This window comes from Polyergus mexicanus, unplaced genomic scaffold (genome assembly GCF_030449975.1).
Source record: "Polyergus mexicanus isolate NDT 795.1 unplaced genomic scaffold, iyPolMexi1.0 SCAF_20, whole genome shotgun sequence".
NCBI classification, from domain to species: Eukaryota; Metazoa; Arthropoda; class Insecta; order Hymenoptera; family Formicidae; genus Polyergus; species Polyergus mexicanus.
In genome coordinates, this window is record NW_027223340.1 from 419,455 (window position 1) to 442,354 (window position 22,900).

The 22,900-nt window shown below is 39.2% G+C and overlaps 2 protein-coding genes across 4 annotated transcripts in view; one reads left to right on the forward strand and one right to left on the reverse strand.

Annotated features, from left to right (window-relative positions):
- Positions 1-15,865, reverse strand: part of LOC138941844 (heat shock 70 kDa protein cognate 4-like) — a 59,931-nt gene extending 44,066 nt beyond the window's left edge. The window contains exons 1-2 of the mRNA XM_070311730.1: positions 15,727-15,865; positions 10,749-10,889 (exon numbers count right to left, since the gene is read on the reverse strand). The gene's annotated coding sequence lies outside the window, so the exon portion shown is untranslated. The remainder of the gene's footprint in view (positions 1-10,748; positions 10,890-15,726) is intronic.
- Positions 15,866-16,939: 1,074 nt separating this feature from the next.
- The window catches only part of LOC138941845 (Krueppel-like factor 6), a 331,103-nt gene continuing 325,142 nt past the window's right edge, over positions 16,940-22,900 (forward strand). For 2 of the 3 annotated variants that reach the window (XM_070311734.1, XM_070311735.1), the window contains exon 1: positions 16,940-17,351. In XM_070311734.1, the coding sequence (XP_070167835.1) occupies positions 17,247-17,351 (105 nt within the window). In that variant the 5' untranslated portion in view covers positions 16,940-17,246. The remainder of the gene's footprint in view (positions 17,352-22,900) is intronic. The other variant, XM_070311736.1, reaches the window with a different exon arrangement.

Here is a 22,900-nt window from a genome sequence, read left to right on the forward strand (position 1 = left end):
CATGCTATACACGAAAGTAAGAACGGAAGACCGGAAGAGAGTAGTGGATTTTACGGAACTTTGTATGAAGATAAAGATTGAGCGTAATTTCCTCGGTATGCGCAATTACTCGAATTTTATGTTTAATTCTCCGTGAATAGTATGCGACCGAGCTTATATTCTTATTTTATTTGCAATCGAGGGATGGAACGAGAGAGGATACTTTAGAACCCGCACTAGATAAATTTTTACGTTTGACGATCAATTTTAAATTCATAATAATAATCATAATAATAAAATGTTCAATTATTAATCATCCGTGGCCGTATCGTTTCTATAACACAGCAAATTCATCAAAGATATTTTTTCATTATTCGTGCTTTTCTTTAGCCATACTCTTGTCGATGCCGAAGCTGTGGGAGCGAGTCGATAAGTTAGCAAATATCGATCAAGTGTCTAAGTACGTGTAGCCGAACGAACGCGCACGCTTCTCGTTGTAAAGCGCAGATAATGCGTTCTTAATTTGAATCACGTCGACCCTATTGACAAGAAGTTAACGAGCAGTTTTCGTAATAATACGTGAGTCAGCGTTCTTAAAGACGTCGCGAGACGGGAGGGTACGAGTCATAGACGACAACGGCCTCTCGAAAGCGGAGAGTCGCGTGTTTGTGACATAGTCGTTGTACGTATACTGGGAAGGGATTAATTGAGTACTCGGGGAGGCGGAGGAATGAACACGCGCACGGTTCATCGATTCTCGTCGTCTCTATGAGCTTATACGCGCGCGCGCGCGCGAGGGGCACGGTGGGTTAGATGAATGGACGGATAAAATGGATTTACACGGAAACGATGGAACATTTTTCAGAAGATCGTAAAGAGCGAGAAGGAATCTCAAAGGTAGGAAGGGTACCGTGCGGCGTGTGTGGGAGAGAAGGGCGAGATATCGAGCGCGGCAAGTGACAGCCTCTCGAAAGTGGAAACTCTCGACGCGCTCTTCCAACGACAAATATGTGCTACCAGGATCAATCGAATGTTTCGGAGAACGCGGTCCTCCGAGGGCATAACGGGAAATCGATATTATCCCCTCCCCCATCCTTCCCGACTACGACCCTTCGATGGCTTTGAGCGACCGTCGCAATTTTGTATCCGCGAAACTCGTCCGAGCGTCTCGTCTCCCCTTTATCTCGTTCCGCGGCAACCGTGTTTTATCGTCAACAATTATTGCAGAATCAGAGAATCGGTAAATGACCAATTTAACAATCGCAGATATACAATATATCGCGGTCCAATTGTGAAACAACGCCATGATATAGAGAATATCCTGCGTACTTGTATTTCTCAAACTTTACAAGGAGTGAAAGAGACATCTCCTTTGGCGCGCCATCAAGAAAAATATTTCCCGAAGAAACGTACATGTGCAGCTTTTACGATGGCGCAAAATAGGGATGAATACTTTTTCACCGAAGTAGAGCCGTTCCTCTTCCGCGGGCGAAACAATCGCTCGAATTATAATTCCTTCTACGCTTCCCTGGATAGAAATCGCGATTGAAGAAATTCGTAAATCTTGCGGGTATTTTATTCCGAGAAAATTCTTGCACAGATTCGAGCGACGTTCGATGCTTCTTCTATTTTTAGGCTCTCCGATAGGACCGATCGTGTCTTTCCTTCAAACACGTGTAGTCATTCCAGCCGATGTGACGCATTGCCGGGAAAAGAGCTATCATGAGGGCCGACTATTACAAAACAGTCCTCCGCGTGGTATCGATTCGACTTTGTGTGTGTGTGTTTTTTTTTTTCCCGTGAGGCACACTTTGTTCTTCCATATCACAGATCAGCAAGAAGTAGAAAAACAAACACATTCTGATCCTCTCATAAACCGAATGTTTGATTGTGCGTTTCTATTTTCTGCCGGGATATTTTTGTAACGTTTGTTTCTCCATAAAGCAATTATTATTGTTATAATTAAAGTTATACCAAATTTTATATAAGATGAGGATATATATATATATATATATATATATACATATATTTACACATACATACGTACGTACACACACATATATCATATACACATACTTTCTCATGATAAGACGTTTCGCTTCGAAACTCGGCAAAGTATACGATACGAAAAATACGTTTCGCGCTTTATTCTCCCGTACTCGGTTAGTTTCCATAAACCTGTTTAGCTCTTCCTCCCATCGCTGCTTTGCCCCGGAGTCAAATCTCTGGCACCAGGGGTCCAACAGGATTATCGTAATGGTTTGTCGCGACCTTCGATCTCTACTAGTAGCTTTCCGCACCTGTGATGGTTTGCTCTCGGAATATACTCTGGAGGACTACACGGATCTTATCGAACCGAGGACGTTGTCGATTTGATCATAGCGGTTCAGCTGATAGGCAATCTGATTCTCTCTTTTTAGATCTTGAAATTGAATGGAGCCGTAACAACCTATTCTATTTTTTTCAGATCAAATTACTTTTGTATAAACTTTATAAGCTTTTTCGCGAAACACGCTACTGTTATTTTATTTTATATTTTTTTCAAACTGTTATTCCATTTAATTTGTTATTTATATATATAGATACATATAGACACAAATCAGTATAGTATAAATGTTCTCACATGACAATATGAAAGATGAAATTGTGTAACCGTTTGAAAATTTTTGAAATTTCTTTAACGCCTTATCATGTCCTAGAAAATACAAAGTAATTTCCCTACTTTATTTTATTAACAGGCAAATATTTATTTATCACTTATTATATATGCTATTTACGTTCAAGTAAAGAACATTAAGCGAAATCGAGTATCGCAGTCATAAATTTCATGGCGTCAAACGCGAGGTAACTATTTATCTAGTTATCCGCTGGCTAAGTCACGTATAGTTCCGCCCTCGCCAGCTTCATTATCTTCGCGGGACACGTTTTCCCCTGATGCGACGAGATTGCCGGATGTGCAGGACGGTAGAGCGGAATGTGGTGGATGAGCGAGCGGAGGTCGGCTTCTTCCTTCGGTCGCGGATCGAGGAGACGAAGAAGCCGGGATAGATCCAAACTCGAGAACCCTCTTCCCGTCCCGTCGCCCCTATCTCGTGGTCTGTTTGGTTTTCTTTCCTCTCCCTGCTTCCTTCCTCCGTTTCTTCGTCGTTGCCGTCCGGTGTCTCCGGTTAACATCGCGAGTCACGTCGTGTCGGAAGGGTTTTGCGAGTCGGCGGATGACTGCCGGCGGGTGATATGTCGCTTTCTCGCGTGACGTCAGCCCCATCGCGAAAGAAAAAGGGCTGGTAGCGATGGTTATGGCATAAAGAGAAAAGAGAGAAGGAGAGATGTGGAGTAGATTCACCGTCGCGAGAAGCCCGCTTAGATGCTGTGCCAGAAAGGCTCAGCGTTACAAATGACTGCGATGCTATGCATACCCAAACAGATCAAGGACACGGCGATGTGCGGAGGAAAGAGAAAAAAAAAAAAGAAAAAAATATTTATTAAGTACTTACGCGTGGATTAAATTTCGTAACGTGGATCTATGATAAAGCGATTTTGATATATCAAATGTGTGTGCGCGTGTGTGACATTTGCTTATTATATACAATATATATATATATATATATATATAAAAGTCTAATGTAAGTAAAAATAACATTATTTAATATTCGCATTTTTAGAAAGAAACAAAAGGATTCCTTGATTTTACGAAAGAGAATATTTTCAAATTCCGCGCAATTCCATGCTTTGACATTCAATCTGGGTAATCGTGACTCTCACTCTTTTCTATGTCAAGTATATCTATTGTTGTAGTATATCGTTTGTTCATTTCGTTGATAGCGTCAACCGTTTGTATGCAATGATCGTGGAAAATCCCAAATTGTGAATAAATAAAAACATCTATATTTCCATATTCTCGCTTCGCGCTAACGTCAATGCTGCATTTTTACATATTAATATTTGATTCTACAATATATAGACATTTTATATAAACATTTTTAAGGAAGCGATATTTGACCTATGGTTATGGGAAACTTTTTGTTCGGTATTAAATTATCTTTCAAATGAGATCAAAATGATTCTATAGTTGGCTCCATAGGTTTAGAAATAAACTAGTTAATAAGAAATTTCAAATATACCGAAAAGTATTTCTCCGGCTATTGGTCCGGTTACTCCAAAATCTATGGAAGGAACTGCGTAAACTTTGATCTCATTTCAAAGATAATTTAATTCTCTACAACTTTTGTTTCCGTACTTTTTGTTAAAAGACGCATACTTTCCCTGATATGTGTAAAAATGTATTTTTCAAATCTTTGGAATCAGTTATTTAAACCAATTGTAAGATTTAAAACATTCTTGAAAAAAATAGAATAATTAAAAAAATTAAAACCAAAAGTATTTTTCTATAATTGAATATGCTAAGAATGTAATAAAAGAATTTAATAGGAAATCATCATCGACGCATTGCTCGTGGCAGGTGCGTTGTACGAGAAGGAGAATCACTAGATAGAGGCAAGAAGACGAGGTAACCGAGTAATCTAAGAGCAGCATCAGGGAAGAGGGACACGACACTAGAGAATGGCGGTAACTTTCGCGTCACACGGGGAAAACGCGAGTGGTGGAAAGATGGGACACGATCGCGCGTTTCCATGCAAATGCCGAGCGCCGCGCGGTAAATGTTTCTGCGCGATAAAAGTCTTGTAGCGCCGCGGCAGCTATAGCGCGAATTTACGTGCTTTTTCGAGCGACCACCACCCACCCCTTGCTCCCGACATTTCACAGTCGACCCCCTTGCGACCCCATCGGGATGAAGCTCGGTGCGGTCGCCATAAATGAGTATGTGTGGATATGTGTGTGTAAGTACGTGTAAGCGTACGTTGGAAGGGCCTCCTACTACACGAGGCACTCCGGTACGCCCGAATTATTAAGAGCCGCGCTAAGCCACACTTACCGCTCTCCATATCCCCAACCGCCTTACGAGAGCTGTCTGTTACATTATCAAGAACGAGCTCTGCTCCGAGATGCGCTCGCGAATCTTCGCCGCTCGTATGTTGTCGACCGTCGCTCTATGTCATTGTCTCGATAACAATGCACCGCGGATATCCAACCGCGGTGGTCCTGAATGTCTGGTTATGCCGAGTAACTTCGCGGCATAATTATACGTCGTCGCTGCAACGTTTGAGATACAAACCCTGCAAGCATCCCTCTTCGAGGGAGAATATCGAGGGAGAACGTCGAATGATTCCCTCGGATCAGAAATAACGAGCGAGATGAGAGATTCAAGTTTTTCTTTCTCTCTTCGCGCCTTAAATATAACTCTATATCTCGAATAATAAGAAAATTTAAATTTCTCCTAAAAATTCAACTCGTTCGCCGCGAGCGGCGATGGCGAGGGTTACGAAACAAATCACTATCCCGCGCACCATCGTGGTTTTAACCGCTTTTGGCTAATTTCTCTCGCCGCGAAAATCCTAATTAATGAGAGCGAATTACGCTGCGCTAAGTTTGTTCCAGGCGCTTCGACGAGCTCCTGGTACGAGGGGTCGAAAAGCCGGCTGGGACGAAAGAGGAGGGAAAGCGGCCGGAGCGCCGGTGATGGGTCGCTGCACCTTCGAGAGAGAGAGAGGGAGAGAAGGGAATAAGGGTGTGGTGCGATGGATGCCAACTAATCGGGTAATTTTTCCGGCATCAGTCGGTGAATATCAACGCTGCCGTTGAGCCCTCCCCCGCGGCTTTAAGAACGACAAACGATCGCCGATCCATCTGGCTCAATGTAACTCAACGTTGAACGTCAGCCTTTCGTTCGTCGTCTTCTCCCTTCCGCTTACCATGGTCGACTCACCGAATCCCCTATCTATTCGCCGACGGTTCGAACCATCCTTTTCAAACCAGCTAAACGCTTGCCCGGAACCACCCTACGAAGGATGTTTTTTAAGTGCCCGACATACCCGAAGTAAACCGATCCGAATATATACGTCAGATTGCTTGCTTTTCAACCACTCTCCAGCAATCCTTCGTATCCTCAAGATAATTTCTCAGGTTAGAAGCGTGAAATTTTCACATGTCAAGGAAGATGCATTGTTGCTAACAACTTAATTCGTCAATATTAAATCGCAGATATAAATGCGCGCGTTATCTATTAAAGTCATTTTCTTGAGTAAAGTCATAAAAAAAAGAAATCATAAAAATTGTGGATATATTGTATTACATGAGCCAAAGAATTTTTGCTAATCTTTCAAATTTTTATAGTCAAAATATTCATTTCATATAAATGAAAATTTATGGTGTAAAGAATTAATAATTAAGAGCGTGACATATTAATTTATCGTACGTTTAAAAAGCTCCATTATATTTTATACAATCGTATACGTGTAGTTGCTAATTAATTAAGAGCTTTTCATTATGATCAGGCTACGCGTTAATGAACAAAGGAACACAGCGGGTTGTTATTGTATAAAAGACAATTTGTCGGAAATTCTTATACATTGCAAATGTACGTTAACATTTTATGAGACCGCGAATGGAAGCAAGGGCACCTGAGCAGTAAAAATCGTGTCGCTAGAGAGAAGAATAACCGGCTATAGGGTGCGGTTAACCGGAAGCGGAAAAGGTGAAATCGCGTCGGTGGGCAAGCTCGTCTAGTCGGGGATGGGATTGCGATAATTGGAACAAAGAGATTTAGCTCCGAGAGTCAGGAGGAATCCTCGTCCTCGGGGCAACTCTCTCCTCTCCGTCTTTCATTCTTCTTTCACTTCCTCTCCGGTAGCGATAAAGTTTAACTCTTTCGAACTCTGTTAGCGTTGTACTCCTTCCGGTGCATGAAGAAAAATTCCCTTTATCTCGCCATTTTTTTTTATCCCCTTTCCGTCCGTTCATCTTGCCCGGCATGTTGCAACGCTTTATATCGCAATTGCGAAACTATATAATACGTTTGACGAATTGCAAGAAGTTTATTTCTAATTAGAAGACGAGAAATTTTGTAATATCTTTGTAACATATTTGTAAAATTATGTGATAAATTTTTAGCGTTAGATTACAGTCGTTCGTAATATCTTAAAAAAGATGTTTCCAAGGAAAATATCGTATAAAATCAGCCATTATCTTAATCAGTTGTCAAACTTTTTTTATATAATCACGAATATGACCTGCGGAGAAAATATATTAAATAAAAATATATTTATACACATTTATTACGAAGAAATTAATGGACAGAAATTTTTCGATATATTAATAGATAAACAATAAATATTATGATTTATATTTATAGACATTCTCGGAGCAGGTTTTTAATAAATATATTGTAGCGTTCAATCATTGTTGCGATAATCATAAATACTCAAAATCTATGGTCGCTAAAGATCTCGCGATCTTTCAATCTTCATTTATCTAGAACGTGTTCGGTTTCCTTCTCCGAGCGATGGGTCATTCATCGTACGGTCCAGTCACTCGATCATTAAGCTGATCCTCGTTTCGCGATGCGTTGATAAGCGACAGTCACGCTACATGAATATCATTCAAGTGTGCTCGTTGTCCGCGTTACTAACTACATGTCAATCGGTACGTTTCGAAACATAAATATACATTGCGCGTCTGAGAGATGCTTCGTTAATACGTATCTGTATTTATTAACGACGGACAAAGCAGTAGCGAGAAGTACGCCGAAAATTTCGCTCGAATAAGATTCGAGAGATATTAACCCGTGTAGTCAAGTTGGATATAGTCGCCTTCGCAAAGGCAAAAGTGATGTTTAAAACGCGAAAGGCATAGAAAAATAAATTTCTGAAAATTTCTGCAGGGATTCTTTACGCAAAATTCTATTGCGTAACATGGAAAGCGCGTTTCACTCCATCAAGATCACGTTCTCATTACGAACGGATTGTCGTTTAATGTTCCGTGAGAGAAGCGGCGATTCCGTTTAAAAAGAATATCTGAGATGCGCGAAAAATCCTAACGCGCGAGTGTGACTTTCCATAAAACACAGCCCGCAGAGGAATCGTGAAAAACTATTGGCGGCCGCTTGCGTTTTACAGCCTTTTGCATAAAATATGAAGTCGCCGCGTGTAAAATATTATCGCGCACGTCCCTCTCCGAATAATATATTACAGTCGATATCAGAGCGTATCAATATTCACGCTGGTGCATACGATCCTCCCATCCGATGTGTTTTCGATCGGCAGAGCAAGAGCGCGCGGTTCCTCTCTCGGTTCCCGCCGAGTACTATTATCCGGCGGCTTCCCATTGCATTCCCGACATGGTTCGATTACCGTTCGTGGAATATCCATTTTGCAATCAAATGAAATTAGTCTTTCGTTTCTTGCCTTTTATTTACTACGGTTTTGCCCTTTTCTCTCTCGTTTCTCTCTGTTTTGTCGTATAAGCGGGCGACAGCCCGTGCAAACACGCATAAAAGTTTCAAAAGTCCAATTAGTTGAATGTGACTCGAAATGCGAGATAGATCGACGTGATCAGTGTTGTTCAACGTAAACCGACGAACGGGGTTATATGACATAAGGCGGAAGCGATAGCGCTCCATGCAGCTGGAAACTCGTTTCGTCCATTAAAGCGCGCTTTCTTGCCGGCTTGTTTTTCGCCTTCCTCGACGCACTCGTGGCTCGGTGCCACTCTCGTAGCATTGAGATATACACGAGGTACGTACGCCTTGGCGTGATTTCGACCCCGGAATACTCCGCGGCGGCTCATCCTCGCAATTCACCCCCGCCGACAAGAGCCTAAGTGAAATTTCGTGCCGCCGGTTGTGCGCTCCTTTTTCTCCTTCTACATCCCGGGGCCTTTCAGTCTCGGTTCTCACCGGTCGTCTTTGCGGCGAGTCGAGATAAAAGAGACGCTCGCTTCCTCCTATCGCACGATATCCCGTGCGATATTTTATATCGCCGAGAAATTTCCGTGCTCTTCTCTCCCTTTTTTCTCGCATCTTCTCAAAAAGGTTTGGCACGGGTTCTAACTGGTCGTGTTGGGGTTGAAGTAACGACGATCTTCCGCCGCGGCCCTAATATAAAGTTAATTCACTTTCGTGGCAGTAGCGCGCATCGTTGTGCATGATCGTAACGGAACGATGGGATTTGTTTATCCCGTAGGATAGCACCGTACTATGGCGAACACGCTATATCGAAACACGATGAAAAATAGCGAGAGAAAACATAAGAATAGTTTCGGAGCTCGCGAAGCAAAAACGCCGGATTGGGTCAGCGAGACAAGAAGAGCCGAAATCTCAAAGAGCACAGAAATAACTGATAAAACATGCGAATATTTCATTCGTTAGCGAATTAATGCGAATTAATGTCGGAAAAAGTTTCGACTCCTAAATTGGATACGTAAACGAAATGAACTAGAATAGCAAAATCAAATAGCAATTTTTTTCGTTTCATTATTACTATGAATTATCATTTTTTATCTTTGCTAATCGGTAAAAGAAGAAGAAAAGCATGGAGCATTTTGAACAAAGGACCAAGCGACGTACAACTCTTTCTTCATGATAGCTCGAATAATTTTATTGGAATTTTATTTTTTAAATTGTGTTATTATTTTTTACCGTAAAGTGCTGTAAATCTATTTTTCAAAACTTACAAAAATTAAGAATTTCTAATTAAAGCCCAACATCATGTTTTGAAGGATCGCGTTATTTTCCAAATAAACAACTTGTAATACTTTACTTAAATATTTTCATTATTATACAATATATATTTTTATTATTTAATATTTTTTTATTTCTGTTTCTATTACCACAAAAGTGGATGTATTTTTTTCAGAAAGCAAATGGCCAAGTACAAGAATCGCGCGCATCCATCAAACCATAGGCGACTTCTTTCGAGGGTTGTTTGCTTTACCCTTAAACTTAACCCTCGCTTAGAAAAGATGAAGGATCGTAGAGTAGGCGTGGGCGTGTTGTTGGTCGAGAAACTAGGCACGTTTCGCGTGACGAAGGTTTTGATGGTATATATTGTATAACGCGTGCCACGACTCGAATAAGAGGGATAAAGATTTGATTTCAGAAATATCACTAATATATTATGACGATTCCATATTTCAGTATTAAAGCGAATGGAAAAGACATACCTTTATGTTTCTTCAAGTGTAACGTTGTATTATGTTTTTGTAATGGAATTGAAATATAGCAAACATAGTCACATGTATATTGATATTAATATAAAAATTATGATTTTTAAATATTAATACAACAGAGACATCATTTTTGTATTCTTTATAAAAATTACAATAATATTCATTTCGAAAACTGAAAAAAAAAACACTATTTGCGATAAGTAATATTATATTACCATAATAATTTTACCTCAACTTTAAATTGACAAGTGAATTTAAATATCACATATAATCCTTAGGAATAAAGGAGGAGTCATGTGCATCGAAGAAAAGTGAAAGGGCAAAAAAATCAAAGGGCTATCTTCATACATTAATGAAGAATGTTTGATGCTCTTATTAAGACTCTTATGAGACAAATAATACACACTTTTCCTCTCTTTTAAGCATAAGACAAACATAATTTGAAATAAATGTATAAAATTTAATAAATAATACCAATTAAATAAGAAAATAATAAAAATTTCTTATATACAAAGGTTCTATGTATGCAATTTTTTTTTCAATATCGATAAAAAGATATCATATATATCAGAAAAGAAAGAGAATCCATTTAAATCTTTTAAAAATTACACGAAGAAATTTCGCATCTATATTTTGAGATTTCTTTAAATCTCTCGAATACTCTCCCCTTTTCATAAATACATACAGAGCACTATGTGGAAACTTACCTCAGCCTCAAAAAAAGTAGTACTTTTTCCGGATGTGTTTCTTGACTTATCTGTCAGGCAAGTCTACCTTAGTCTGAGAAAAGAAAAGGGATTCTTCTTCTCCTTTTTTAATGATTGTTCGAAATAAGTTGCTGTAAGTTCCTGTAATATAATGAACGTTAATAGAATAATATGTTATAGCAAATAGCACGGTTTTGCAATATTATTATGCAAATTATATATTCGCGCGTGCGCGTATACCATACGCATTTAGAATATGTCTAAATCCAACTGTTCTCTTTCTAAAATATTTAATATTTCGTAAAAAGAAGTAATGGTAATATTAACGATAGTCAGAATTAAGTTTAAAAAAAATATGTATATATATATTACATCGTCGTAAATATAAAAAATCAATAATAATTGTAACGAGAATTTTTTCGACATCTATGCTAAATATTGTCATTTTAGAATTTATCGCTAATAATATTGTACATAACAAGCATCATCTTGAGGAATCGTGTATCGTAATATCCCTTAATTTCGTCGAGATCTCCTCTTGTGGGAATATTTACACGCACGTTCGGAAAAGCTCTCAGTCGATCACCCCATCCTAGGATCGGTTGAGGAAAGAGGGTTTCTTAAATCGATGGCTTTGTTAAACTTATAGCGTCCAAATTCGTGGACATAAGGGTCGCCCGTGGTGATAGCGCGGCTTCCTTATGCGTGTCGGCATTCTCCATCGCGCTTTACGCGTAGAAAGGTCTCGAGAATTAAGTTGCTAGGAACATTCTCTTCCATCTCCTTTATGAGATAATAATAAATGTGCACATCGGTCTCACGAACCATTAAAATGTAATAAGATCGATGCGATCGTTAATCGAAAATATTCGAAGGCGTTTCAAGCGTCGAAGCGTCGTAAATGAGAGTTATGAAATGCAATCATTTACATGTTTGTGGTTCTATATACGACATAACACTTTTCTACAGAAACGATTAAAAATGATGATATATGTAATTTCGAATTTTGTGTAATCTTTTATTTTTGTATTATTGTATTTTTAATATTGTATTTTTTGATCGCGAGAAATATCAAGAAATATCATTCTCAAAGGCTTAGATCGCTTACGTCGCTGTGCGTTTTGTCGGTTTAATCTGTAGTGCAAATTTTCAGCACGACTTACCAGAGAGTCATCTGGCGTGCACGATAGGATTACGAGATTAAGGATCTCTTCGTCGGGAGCCGTTAATAATAATAATAATAATCGCCGTCACTTCCGGCAATGACGGAGATGCGAGCGCCTTCGATACGCTCCGCTCGGCTAATACCGTTTATACTATTTCGCGAAATCGTTCACGCGACGATTATCGAAAGAAATCCTAGACGCTAGACCACATAAGCGTCTATATATGGCCTCGTCCCATAAATTCCCCTTTCAAGGATACGCGAATGAGCCACGCTGGCCAATGACGTCTCGCGCCGAGGGTCGTTCAAAGAATAATAGTTGACACGAATAGTGGCACTATGAACGCATATGCTGCGACCATTTGCCACAGCATTATGCAACAGACATTACGTCATTCTTAGCGCGTTTCTTGCGCTCTAGGCACGGATCGTCGAAATTACTGGCGAGACTTTGAAAAGAAACGTGTATTAAATATCGACGACGTACCGTCCATTGTTATTAATCTTTGTTTGCTAGATGCGGATAATGAGAACAACAGAGTGAGAAAGACTTGTGTTACAAAAAAAAAAAAAAAAACATAGAAACGACATAAGTCTTGTTAAGCGTAACAAGGTATTTTGTGACTGTGTCGATGTTATTGAATATCGTGAGCAGTAATACGAGCTTTCCAAGATTTCATCATCATTTCGAAATATGATTTTCATGCATTTTTTATATTGAAAATATTATGAAATAATAGTTATTTATTATAGCTGTAAATATGAATATGGTATGTCAGCAGAAATATTATTATTTAATTATTTAGAACAAATATATAAATGCGATTGGGATTTATATATAGAATATATTATGCTTATTAATTTTGCAAATAATATAATGCGAGCATAAAGTATTGTAATAATATATAAAAATTCCTATACAATAGCAAAATATTTATAACAGAGATTTATATGATATTAAGAAGAAGAATTTTTTTTGCGCCAATTTCCCGTTACCCTCGCGATATTTTGTATTGGATTATTATATCGCTTTATTCCTAACTATATAACTACTCGGATCAGAGTGAAAAGAGTTGAAACTCGTCTCGTTTCATTCTGCTCAATTATTTACATACGCTCGTAGCATTTCATGCTAGAAATGCAATGCAGTTTACAAACATCGAATATAACGTTCTAAACTAAATAATTGAATTAATATGTTAATGGCCCGGAATGACCAGTCGAATCATTTTATTGGGACATGCGCGGCGAGCACGCACACGAGGAGAGCGAGAGAGAGAGAGAGAGAGAGAGAGGGGGGGGGTAAAGGGGAGAAGATTTTGTGTCCAACAGCCATTCCACGTTTCGCGGCAAAAATCGACGTACTACTGTATCCCGTTACGAGAAAGCTTTTCGAGGGTTTGTTGGGCTTCGGTCCAACTGCGGCCAATATGTTTATGGTGCCGGGCGTCTTAACCTACTGAACGGCGAATGTATCCGAGAAAACGCGCAGCCAAAGTTGCGAGGTTACACGAGGTCGGGTTTCAACGCAATGCTATATATTCTGCTCGCAATTTAACAGATAATATCTGCAGTACTCCTCCTCCCCTCCCCTCCCCTCCCCCCCCCTCCCTCCGACATAGAACAATTTTGAGATAAATGTGTTTGAGAATGCATCTTTCTCTCCTTAAAATAACTCGGAACGTATATATGTTTGACGCATTGTTTGAAATCTGCTATACTTACGGATTTAAAAAAAAATAGTAAAAAATATTACGTTTGCAATTTACCTGGATATCTCTATGTTTTATGACTAATATTGTAAGACACGCGATTGAAAGGCCTAATTGAAATTTTCTAAAAAATTCCACTTTCAAAAATATCCGTCAACAATATATCATTGATCGGGACGACGCTATTGATCCCAAGCCATTGTTATGATCGTGACTGTACTTCGCAGAACGATTGTGTAGTGCGACAGAAACGTCAAGCGCGAAAACAAAGCAATTCGAGTACACAATAACCGATTAAAAAAATATTTTTCGTATTGCGCGGCCAGCCTCCAACGAGCGATAGCTCGTCTGCGATAGCTCCGAACGGAAACAAGGTACGGGGTCCGATAAGCGCGGTCAGTCTCTTCTAATTCCATTCGCCATATAAACGTTGCTTACGTATCTAATCTGGCATTCCTCCGCGTTGTACCAGCGTCTACAGAAAGGTTTTAACGAACGCGCAAAATTCATGAATCATGTACGGCGACACAAGTCCGTCGTTCGTCTCTCTCGTTTCTCCCTCGGTTGACTCACGAGCGATTATTCATTTGCAAATAATTCTCCGCTCCGTGCTTGTGCATTTCTCGCAGTCGATTCGCAGAACGCGAACACCGTTTCCTCTCGGTTAAATCAAAATGTTATGCAAAAATGTTATGTTTTTTGACCAGGATCAGCTTAGAAGATAGATTTACGAAGCTGTTGTACGCGAAAGTTGATAAATTTATATTTAATTCTCTCCTGCGTACATTATTAGAAATTATATAATATTTAAAAAAATAATAAGAAAGTTGCAAATATAAAAGATGCGATGAGTGCATAGAATAAATATTAAATGCATTCGTTACTGACAAAAATAAGATTCGTTTATTTTTTACGAAATTTAATTTAGATTTATTGAAATTTTATTTTTCACTAGTGTTCACCAGCGTTCAATAGCTAATTTAACATCATGTAATAATAACTTTAATATTATTACACATATAAATTATTTATATATATATATATATATATTTGATGACACATTTGAGATATATTATCCAGATTAAAAAAAAAAAAAAAAAAAAAAGAGATACATATGAATTATAATTTTTATTGCAAAATTATATTTTTCTGCCTTCTAAATTAATATAGGTTTTGCAAAATTTTTCCAACAAACTTTATTTCTCTCTCTACGTATACGATGAATAATACACTAGAAACAAATCTCTCTTTGACATGCAAAGCTTAAACTAGAATCCTGAATAGTTGATTGTAGTCGTGGTGCAAAAGTAAGAGACGCATAAATTAAACACGATCTTTTCTCTATTATTAGTTTGAATGGGAATTCGAAGCGCATTGTCTATATGCGTAATTCAAACGGAACATAATATCGGTTGGCGAAGGTAATGATTATAATGCCGCAATTGAAATAATGTCCGACTCAATGCAATTGTTGTGTAATTAAAGAACAAATTACGGAAGATTTTGCGCATATATTGCTGTAGATTTTTTTTTCCACTAAAGAATAGCATTGTAAAGAAAAAAAAAAAAAAAAAAGTGTAAAATATATTTTTTCAGCGTAGTAATATTTAATCGTGTACGTATTCTAATATTCTTAATTTACAGATTTGAATTTTCACGAGCCAATTCTTAATCTATCTTATTAATAAATTTATCTTATTATATAAAATTATGAAATTGTTGAAAATATCGAATTTAAATTATTCTATAGAATACGAAATATCGAGAATTTTGTATGTATGTATGTATGTATGTATGTATGTATATGATATATTTGCATACGTAAAAATATATATATTTTTCAAAAAACAAGAATAATTGAAATATTTAAACGTAAAAGAAGTATCTTGAAATTTATGATACAAAGCTCATTTCATATAATTATTGACGAAAGAAACAAATTATCTGCGTACATTAATGCATTGCTGGAAATTTGCGTGATTTTGAGATATCTTATTAACGATGTATTTTGTACTGCTTGAAGTAAGCAGACTACATTACCGAATCATATTCATACACACGTATTATATCGTCACGTAAATCAATCTTTTCTCTTACTCACCATTGAAAGTTCAAGGATCAGTCGGTACGATCTTCTACGAGACACCGTATGGAATAACTCGTCGATACGAGTCCTTGTATAAATAAACTTTGTTTTGATTTATTGTGCGTAGCGTCGACGTCTCATTCCTGCGCCGACCCTTCCCTATATGACCGGGCGTTACGACGTCATCGAACGGTGCTGCCACGGCGTCGCGCGGCCGCCGAGAGCGATAGCGCGTCGCGCCGAATCGTGCGCGCTCGGTTATGTTCGGCCGTACTCGGATTGTCTCGCGCTCAGTTACGGCGAGAGGAACGTCAGTTACTCTTCGGCACCCGTGCAGAGGAGGTCCGCGCGCATTAGCGGTTGGGGATTTCGCCGGTCCCTTACGGAGTATATATCTCGCAAGTGTTATCCCGTGGTTCTTTACTCGGTGACGTGCAGTCCGGAGCGTGGGATCGTGCGTGTCTATCGCGATCTCGTTGTAGTGACACGACGAAGCAGAGAGAGAGACCGGCATCCGTCTCTCGGCACACGCGAGAGAGAAGCGCCGGTACGCGACGGAACGAAAGAGAGGATAAAGAGAGAGAGAGAGAAGGAGAGACGATCGCGTGTGTGTTTCCCGTTGGTGAAAGCACGGGGTTGTTTCGGCAAAAGTTATACGCATCGAAATATCGTACGGCTATATAAAAGTGAGACCCGGAACGCAATAACAAGAACGACGATTCGAGTCGGCATTTCGACGTTACTTCCCGCGTTTCTCCTCCTTCCGTGTGTGATGGATACTGTCGTAAGCGAAACGTGCACGCGACGCCAGCAGACAGAGCGTCGAGCAGCACGAGTGTTGTCGTCGTCGTCGTCGTCGTCGTCGCCGTCGTCGCAGTGAATTTTGCGTTCAATTATCGCGTATTTTGTCCGGCGATGGTACAGCAACGACAGCAGCAACAGTAACGACAACGCAATTTTGTCCTCGACTTTGTGTGTGCGCGCGCGCGCGTGAGAAAGAGAGAAAGAGAGCTATCTTTCGACGCGTTGTGCGCGCGACTTGGCGAGTATAACGGAAATCGGCTTGTTCGATAATCGTCCTTCGGGAGAATCGCCCGCTCTCATAACCGTCCTTCCACAATCGCGATCAATCGGAACGGTCGTCCACGGAGCGACGACGACGTTATCGTCTCGTCGTCGCGTTCCATCTCGCGTCTACGGTAGAGGGGCGGGCGGGGGGGGGGAGGGAGAGAGAGAGAGAGAGAAACCTCTCACCGATGATACGCACGTGCGCTCACCGCTACCTGCTATATTTACGCGCGTACGTGCGCGCGAGTCGTCGCGAGTAGCCGTTACGTAGCGGACGCGTTCCCGTACACGTTCCACGGAGTGAATCGAGTTGATTTATTATCGCGTCGCCGTGTCAGTTTGTCACTTGTTGGTTCGTTGATCGGTGGTTGGCCAGTTGGTTGATCGGATTTGCTCTTTGCTCGGCGCTTTGACCGCCGCGTCCCCGTGCGGCACCTGCGAGAGGGACTTCGTAGTCGCGCGTAGCCATGGATACGCTCCTACCGAGCGGTAATATATTTCGAGAGCTGCAGGACATACACGACACCGGATATTTCTCGGCCCAGCCATCGCTCGAGGATCACTGGCAACAGGTAAGAGTACCGCGCTCTTATTTACCTTACTTATATGTATATCGAGAAACGGATCTCGAACAGTCGAAATATCTTCTCTAGTTAGGTATTAATGACTTTGTTGGCCCTTAACTTTAATAATAATAATAATTATTATAAATCGTATATATTTCATATGTATTTCTAGATTGAAATTTTATAAAATTTTTTGTATTTATATTAAAGTATGTACGGTACAACACTTTTGTTTCGTATTTGTATCGTTATTTCGCAAACAATAATTTTAAATAATTAACTTTCAAATGTATAACATATCTGTGCCAATTGTATCTTTCGATTGGTTTCTTCCTAGAGACATGAAATATACAAAATAATTTGTAGTTTCTTTTCTATGAACGCATTAAAGGAAATTGATCTGACGTTGATTGTGCGTGTCAAATTATGTGGCTACTGCATCACAATACCAGTGCCACGTGTCAACAAATGTCATTAATACGCTGTAGAAGACTGACATCCGTAGCCGGTTTTCGCTAGTTGACTGTTGTCGAATGTTTCTATTTATCGCCCTCTTTAAGGGACAAAGGACCGAGGGTTCGCAGGTATACATTCACACTGTTCCCTCGTCATTCATTCACTAACGCCGGCCTTTTAAGCAGGCCGGCAGCACCGGTTAGATTCGTTTGGGAGTACGGTTGTGGTTAGTGATCTTTGACCTTCTCGTTGCGGTCGGGGTCAAACGCTCGCGCGTGGAACAACATTTACGTACGTGAAATGCGAATTGTCGCACCTCCAACGTGTTTAGCTTGTAAGATTTGCGTTTATAACGACGGATGGATGATGAGCGCGATGCGATCTTTGCTAAAATGCGAAAATTAATATCTAAATTAAAATTCGATTGAGAAGTAAAATCAGCGGGAAATTAATCGACGAATATAAAGCTTTATCGCATCTTTCTATCGTTAATGCGAAAAATTCTTTGCATTCGCTTGTAAAATAAATAGCGTCCTCGATATTTTTTTCCTCGGCAGAGAAATAGATTATATTTATTTTTGGAGTTGCGGAGTAACGTTTCGTATAGAGTTAGACGCAGTCTGAACGGCACTTGTTTCGTACATCGTCGGGAGTTCGCGGAATTCGCCGAGATATCGATCGCACGCGCAGAGCGTAGTTTCCCGGAATTGAGAAAGTAGCCGGTTTCTCAAAATCGCTCGCGTTCGACGAGGTGATTTCGGGCCGTCCGTCGCGATATTACATCGAGTCACGTATGTAATACATTCGAACACTCTCGAACACTCGCCGCAGATGTTTTTATTTCTCGCGAGCGTGCAAAGATCTCACGGCCAATCGGCGTAAGAGGAACAGCAACGGTTACGTTGTCGGGATGGGGAGGGGGGGGGGGAGGAGAGATTCGCGGGATTCGCTAAGCTATCGCGATTGCTCCGCATCGTATTCCCGGAATTGAAAAACCCAGCCGATCCGTCGAAATCTCGCTCCCCACTCCGAGGCGGAGAGTAGAGCGCATTTTTTTTTCTTTTTTCTTTTTTTTTCACCGTGCCAGTGGTAATAGTATATCGCGAGCGCTTTTTCAGATTCCGTTTCTCCACGAAAAGATACGACCGACGTTTGCGATACGTTTAACCCTTTTATTTGGCAGCGATTTGTATCGCTTGTACAGAGCGAGTGAAGGAATTTCTCCCATCCATCCTAATCTGTTGAATTATTTTTTAGATTCTAAAATTCCAGATCTCTAACAATAAGAATTCTTCTTCCAAGAATTATCCATCATAAAAGTGAAATTAAAGAATCATTAATCTTAAATCAATTTTAATTAACGTTAAGCGTATAGCTTATCATGCATCATGGTGAAACTTCTTTTTAGAACGGTCATTTTTCCGATACAATCCCTTAAAAATAATTTTAGTTAAACACAATTTTTTTTTTTTAATTGCTTGGTTTTTTATACAATATACGCGAATATTTCTGTTTTCATATAATTAATACAATATATTTTTGTACAACTATATGAATCGAATGCTTAAAGGGGTCTGTAAAATAATAGAATTTTAATAAAACTATAATAGACTACATACACGCAGTCTTGAATTGATTAATTTTGTTCGCGCCATGATAGAAATTCGAGAAAAATGAAAATATTGATAAATATTTTCTTCGCGCGTACCTTTTCTATAATTTGCATATCGCATAACCGGTCATAGCTCTCGCGTCATTGCGAACGAATAAAAAAATATGTGTGTCGCGAAAAAATTTTGATCGATCGCTTGGCACTTGGATCCCGCATTCGACCCGCTGTCGCTCGATTACGATTGGCGAGTTGCCTAATTGAATGTCTCGAAGCTTCTCCAGCGGAAAACCGCTGGCGGATGAAGCGTTTTTCCCTCGTTTGTCATTAATTACTTGATCGCTTGACCGAGTGCCGCTCGTCATTGTCGGTGGCGAGCTCGCGTGAAAAAAAGCACGTATAGAAGATGGGGTGGAGGGGAAAAACAATACGCACGATGCCTCGTCGATATTTCGCGTAAGCGCGCGATCATGCGAGGCACATGGCATCGACGCACGTCGACCGTGTTTACACCATCTCGTCCGTCAAACTGTTTTCACGTCAGTTTACATCTCTACACGCGACAAACCGGCCGGATATATGTACGCACAATCTCCCTCTTCACCCCGTAACCAACTACCATTCCATAGAGAATGTAATTTGCGATTATCTCTCTTTTCAAGAATGCTCGCTAAACAGTTATCGGAAAGATTATGATATTCGTAGATATATATTCGAAAATTAGGATAAACGGTAATTTTAAATAACTTAAGGTCTATTGTTATATTTCGTATCGAATGTGATGTAATGGTTTTTTTTTTCTTTCAGTAAACATTTATCGGCACACAGATCGTTATATATGTGTATGAAAAATTTAAATATCTCTACTACTTTTAAAATTTTTAACATTTATGTCTAGAGAGATGTGTAAAATGATGAAATTCTATTCGCACGACGAGAATTGGTTCTTTTACTTTGCTGGTAAAATTGCCATAAATTTAATTACTTAATTATTTATATTTGACATATAAATCTTCTTAATCGATCCGTATCGATTTATATTTGATCGCTATATGAAAATCTCTGGTGTTTTTTTCTTTCTTCCATTTCTCCATATTGATTTGTCACCCCACAAAAAGGCTTGTAATCGCACGCGATTGTTTTAAACGCGGCAGTAACGCAGTTCGTATCGAATTTAATATCGCGGAAGTTATTACTTCAGTCTGAGAGACGGTTCTGTAGCTGCGGAAGATACGCCAACGCGCGTTTCCCCCGTCGTTACCGATACCATGGATTCCCCACGCGACGAGGACATTTATTCGTAGTAATTGTCAGAACTTGCGGTTTTTATATAATTTATTTTCATTCGAAAGAAATGCAAACAATCGGAAAGTTTGAACTTAAAAAAAATTAATATTCCCGTTATTATATTACATTGATACCATTCGTGTTTCCGATATTTCGTATTCGCGAAATGAAAATTTTTAAATACTTAAAAAAGATTTAAAAAAAACTTAGATTTTATCGTACACTTTTAAATCAAAGTATTTAAAAATTAACTTTGAAAACGAAGATTGTGAAATAGAAATTTTGAAATTTATCCGAGTGTTGGATGGTTGGTTATTAAAAAAATAAGAGTTCGACGTCACGACTTTCTAATAAAGTATTCGTACAGATGACGGTATCGCGAGGATCAAGTTGAAGCAGATTGTCGATATACATCGAAATTCAATATTTATATCATAATAGCGTTCGCGCCCAATGTCGGTACTCGATACGACTCTCTGTCATAGACAGATATGCCGTGAATTAAAATTTCCTCCTTTCTGAGAGAAGAGGCGGCACTATTTGCAATATCCCAGATTGGATTCCGGCGCCCCACTCGGCAAGTCGCGCCGATTGTTTTCCACCATTTGCGATTTACCGAGCCAAAAGCGGTATCCATGGATAAAAAAATCACCCGCTTCACCCTCGCCCCTAAATAAATACATTTACTATTTACCCCGGAAAGCGAGCGGAATACGCGTGAAACCTCTCTTCGATGATCCCAGACAGAAACCAATCGGTATCAACATCGGCGTGCATGAATTATATGCCACTGACATTTGCAGCATTAGCAATAATTTTCTATCACACTCGAAGAGTTAGTTAGCATCTTCACTTTGCGCATCGCGTTACGACACACTTTACTCGTGTGATACTTTATAGTCTCCTTTATAGTATGACAGACACATATTGTACGTTTCACAATTCTATCGTGCGTACGATCAGTTTTCTTTTATTATCGATCTCGATATAATTTATATTTAATTATTTATCATTTATATATTTTTGCGATATTATACGCATTATGACACATCGTTTTCTCATGATTGTAGAAATAAAAATAAACACCACGGCGGATCGATTTATCCTTTCGATATTGGCATTGTGGAAGAAGTGACTTTTAATCGATTTTCGTGAATTAAAAATACAAATACATTGACGCTTACTAATTTCGCAAGCGTAAAACTTGCGCAGCAATTAATGAAATCAGTGCAGGTTTATTTCATTCGGAAACATATGTATAAAGGTTTGGAATAATTTTTCCAATATTTTCGGTACAACGTATTTCACAGCATTACCGAGTAATATTTTTCACGCAAAACTACAATATCGATTGATTTTTTTTTTATTTAAAATCAAGTACAAAAACTTTTTGATCTCTTTAACTCGTTCTCTCGGAAGGGTAAATTAATAAAAATTAAATATATTGAGTTTGATGATAATAATTCTAAATAATATATTGTATACGACTCTCGCCAATATTAATTTAATCTTTACGATGCGCGTTTATGGCGCGTTTTTGCACATTCCTCCGAGAAATTGCGCATCCCGGGAAGTCTGTCCGATGCATCGATTAGCACCGGTGCTTCGATCGTTCGAGAAGAATGCAAAATTACGGCTATCTTTAAATGGCGTCTAACAAGCGAGCGAGCGAGCGAGCGAGTCGATCGAGTTTCAAAGTTGTTTTTTTTTTTGTTCTTCCGCTCTTTTTCATTTCTTTCTTTCTGTATGATTGATCTATACTGCAGAGTGAGATAATCGTATCATTTTACATTGAAATACAACAAACTCGGGAGACTTGAAAACTTTTTTTATCATTGCAAGGATTTCAGATTTCGAAAATTAATGCTTAAGCAAAATGTGTATTTGATGCATAAAGTTGCTCTTTTACAAATCTTTTTTTCGATTATTCTCTTTAATTTTATACTCCAATCTTATTCCTGCTGCTTTTCTCTTTCTAACATCATTCTACGCTATTATACTTTCTCTTTTTTCCAACATGCAAAGACATCTTTCACGAGAATGGAACCGACGTAATTCTTTTCTTTCAAATTAGTACGCATACGGGTGCCCAGGTTGTATTTTGACTCCCCGTTTTCTCGTCTTTCTTTACCTTTTCTCACCTTTCTATATCTTATGTCGCTCTCGTATATGTCACATTCTAGCTCGTGTGGCATTGTTAACC